Below are 3,485 nucleotides of genomic sequence, written 5' to 3'. Positions count from 1 at the left end.
AAAACAAACAACAAAACATTGAATGCACCCCCCCACACTTAAACGAAGCATTGCCGTCAATGCTCGAGAACTAAACTAAACAACTAACAACACAAAAGAAAATGAATGCAATGCAAAGAAATGAAAATATAAAAAGAAAACTCCCCAGGTTTATGGATTGGCGTCCGCCCCATCCTCATCATGCTCTGGCGGTGGCACTGGGTCGACCCATGGAAACTCAAAAGGTGGCGGGAAAGGAACAGCTGGTGGGAGCGTGGTGGGATCAATCCCTAATCTCTCGGAGATGCCACGAGTTATTGTGGGCACCAACAATTTCGGCTTTTCTAGCAAAAAATGGCCTTGGAGGAGTAGAGAGGAGGAAAAAAAAATGAAGATTCCAAGCCCTTGAATGATCCTGTAATAGATAGATCACCAATTGTGAAAAATTTGGAAATTTTGAAAATTTGGAGAAAATTGGTTCTAAGGGCCGAGGGGAATTTTGAAAGGGGGAGTGGGGGAAAGAGGGAGGAAACGCACGACTATAAAGTAAAACTGGCGCGCGCTCGATCCGGGAAAAATACCCGATCGAGCGCGCCTAAATAAAATGCGAGGCAGTGAGTTTGTGCAATCTGCGCGCTCGATCCTATGATTTGTCTGGATCGAGCGCGCCTGTTAAAATGTGCGGGCAGAGGACTTATGATTTCGGCGTGCTCGATCCTATAAAATGCCAGGATCGAGCGCACTCTACTTCAGAAGTTATATTTTTAATTTTCCAAAAATTTTCTGAAACCAAAATTAAAAACAAAAATTCAACGAAACAAAAAATTAGAACGAAGCAAAAACAAAAAACTAATTGCTGGGTTGCCTCCCAGTCAGCGCCTTTGTTTACGGTCGTTGGCTCGACTGAATGTTGCAGTTCCTCAGGGTGGTTTAAATCTGGTTCCTTTGTCCACCTTTACCCATTTCATAATTTTTCCAGTCAATGTTCCATGCTTTTTCTGCTTCGACTTCTTGGAGATTCTTTTCGCTCGGTCAGGAGGATGTTTTGTCGCGGTTTTTGGTGCCTGCATATCAGAGATAAAATTTTCAGCAGTAGAAATTTCAGCAGGCGTTGCAAGTATATTAACAACACTTTCACAAACAGAATTTTTCAGGGCATCAAAAATATTAAATTTGGCAATTTTTCCATCGAATTCCATAGTGAGAGTACCGTTATCAACATCTATTACAGACTTAGAAGTTTTCAAGAATGGTCTTCCTAATAAAATAGGGCTATTCAATTCATTTTTATTCATGTCAAGAATATAAAAATCAGCCGGGAAGACCAATTCGCCAACTTGCACTAGGACATCTTCTAATAAACCCCGTGGAAAAATAGTAGATCGATCAGCCATTTGGATAACAATATCAGTTTCATTCAAAGGCCCAAGATTTAAGGAAGCATAAACAGAGCATGGCATCACATTAATCGATGCTCCTAAATCTAGCATGGCTGTATCAAGCTGATCATCTCCTATTTTACATGGAATCGAGAACATACCTGGCTCCTTGCATTTTGTAGGTACCTTTCTTTGAATAACGGCAGAGACCTGTTCTCCCAATTCAACTTTCTTACAACCCTTCAATTTTTGTTCTCTTTTCGCAGTACATAATTCTTTCAAAAATTTAGCATAGCGAGGTAATTGCTTAATAGCATCTAACAGTGGAATGTTTACCTCGCATCTACGAAAAGTTTCATAGAGATCCTTAATCCCCTCATATTTCCTAGAGTCCTTTAAAGCTAAGGGAAAAGGGGCTACAGGTTTATACTCAGAAAAAGGAGGAAACTTACCTCTCGGTGCTTCTTTAGGAATGGGCTCATTCTCCTCCACCTTAGCTTCTTTGTCCCCTTCAATCTCTGCCGGTTCTTTGACCAATCCATCTTGAATCTGCAGCTCCTTTCCACTCCTCAAAGTAATAGCACTCACGTTCTCCTTCGGATTCACCACTATTTGTGAAGGTAAACGGCTGAAATTTTGTGCTTCCAACTTGCTAATTGCTGCAGCGAGCTGGCCCATTTGGGTATTTAAGTTTTGGATGCTCGTCCGGGTGTCCTGTTGAAAAGCCAAAGTATTAGTGGCAAGATTCTGAACTATGTTTTCAAGAGACTCACCTGGCGTAGGAATCTGAGGGCGCTGTGTGGTGGAGGGTACGGTGGCCTATAAGATTGATTGTGCTCTGGTGCTTGAGGTCCAGGTGGATTCGCTTGTGGATTTCCGTATCTGAGGTTCGGATGATCCCTCCAACCTGGATTGTACGTGTTGGAGTAAGGATCATACTTCTGTTGAGGTGGTCCTGGAAATCCTCCAGCTGCATTGACTTGTTCAGCATATCCCTCTTGAAGAGTGGGACACATGCAGTTGCATGTCCCACTTGAGTACAAATTCCACATACCTTAGCAATTTGTCCATTCCCTATAGCCATATGACGCACAAGAGACGTCAATTCGCTCAATTGTTGTTCAAGGGAAGAAACATTTACCTCGTTACTTTTCCTGGGTGCAGGATCACTTCTGTTGGTGCCAAATTGCTGAGAATTGGCAGTCATATTCTCTATTAAATTTCTTGCTTGCACCGGAGTTTTGTCCACAAAAACTCCTCCACTAGCCGCATCCAGCATACTCCTGTCATGAGACAACAATCCTTCATAACAGTATTGAATTAGTAAATTTTCACTTATCTGGTACTGCGGACAGCTGGCGAAAGTTTCTTGAAGCGCTCCCAATACTCGTGCAGTGACTCTCCCATCTGCTGTTTGCACCCATAAATTTCTTTCCGGATGTTTGCTGCTCTAGAAGCTGGGAAGTACTTCTCTAAAAATATTCTCTTCATCTCAATCCAGGTGGTGATGGATCCAGAAGGTAGGTAGTACAGCCAATCCTTAGCAGAACTTTTTAAAGAGAAAGGAAAGGCTCTGAGCTGAATCTGCTCCTCTGTAACTCCATGCGGTTTCATGCTTGAACACACCACGTGGAATTCCATCAGATGCTTGTGCGGATCCTCACCTGCAAGACCATGAAAAGCAGGCAGTAAGTGTATCAGTCCAGATTTCAATTCAAAATTAGCATTATTTTATAAAGTTGGAAAAGTAATGCATAAGAGCTGTTGATTTGGATCAGGAGTGCCCAATTGTCTCAAACTCAGATTGGCGTTAGCAGCCATCTCTTCTTCTGGGAATGCAGCTCGAGCAGCTTCCTCTTATTGTTTTCTACGAAGTTCTCTCCTCCGCGTATGCAAGGTCCTTTCTATTTCCGAATCGTAGAGAAAATCTTCTTCAGCAGAGTCACCTGAAAGCATGAACAAACCAGAGTAGCACTACGAGGAATAAAAAAATAAAAAATTAAAATTAAAACTAAAATAATAAGAACACAATAAATTAACACCGTTCCCCGGCAACGGCGCCAAAATTTGGTAGCGCTTATCGCGTACGCCCAAATTACCCGACTCAATCAGATAAACAAATAATGC

General features: G+C 42.2%; 1 protein-coding gene across 1 annotated transcript; it reads right to left on the bottom strand.

The window, feature by feature from the left end:
- Positions 1-899: 899 nt before the first annotated feature.
- LOC140889306 (uncharacterized) lies at positions 900-2,410 on the bottom strand. Its single transcript, XM_073297023.1, has 3 exons — positions 2,132-2,410; positions 1,811-2,072; positions 900-1,492 (listed from the first exon to the last, which is right to left on the bottom strand). The coding sequence occupies exons 1-3, from the start codon at positions 2,408-2,410 to the stop codon at positions 900-902; spliced, it is 1,134 nt and encodes a 377-aa protein (XP_073153124.1).
- Positions 2,411-3,485: the final 1,075 nt, after the last annotated feature.

This window comes from Henckelia pumila, chromosome 3 (assembly GCF_033568475.1).
Source record: "Henckelia pumila isolate YLH828 chromosome 3, ASM3356847v2, whole genome shotgun sequence".
Classification (NCBI taxonomy): domain Eukaryota; kingdom Viridiplantae; phylum Streptophyta; class Magnoliopsida; order Lamiales; family Gesneriaceae; genus Henckelia; species Henckelia pumila.
Note: the sequence above shows the minus strand (reverse complement) of the source record. Positions and strands in the feature narration are given on the sequence as shown.

Bases quoted from the DNA above. Each gene is read 5' to 3' on its own strand.
- LOC140889306 (XM_073297023.1), bottom strand. From the start codon at position 2,410: ATGTGGAATTTGTACTCAAGTGGGACATGCAACTGCATGTGTCCCACT. The intron at 2,073-2,131 runs GTGAGTCTCTTG...GCTTTTCAACAG, and splicing joins CCCTCAGATTCCTACGCCAG to GACACCCGGACGAGCATCCA. The intron at 1,493-1,810 runs GTAAGTTTCCTC...CATGTAAAATAG, and splicing joins TCCTAAAGAAGCACCGAGAG to GAGATGATCAGCTTGATACA.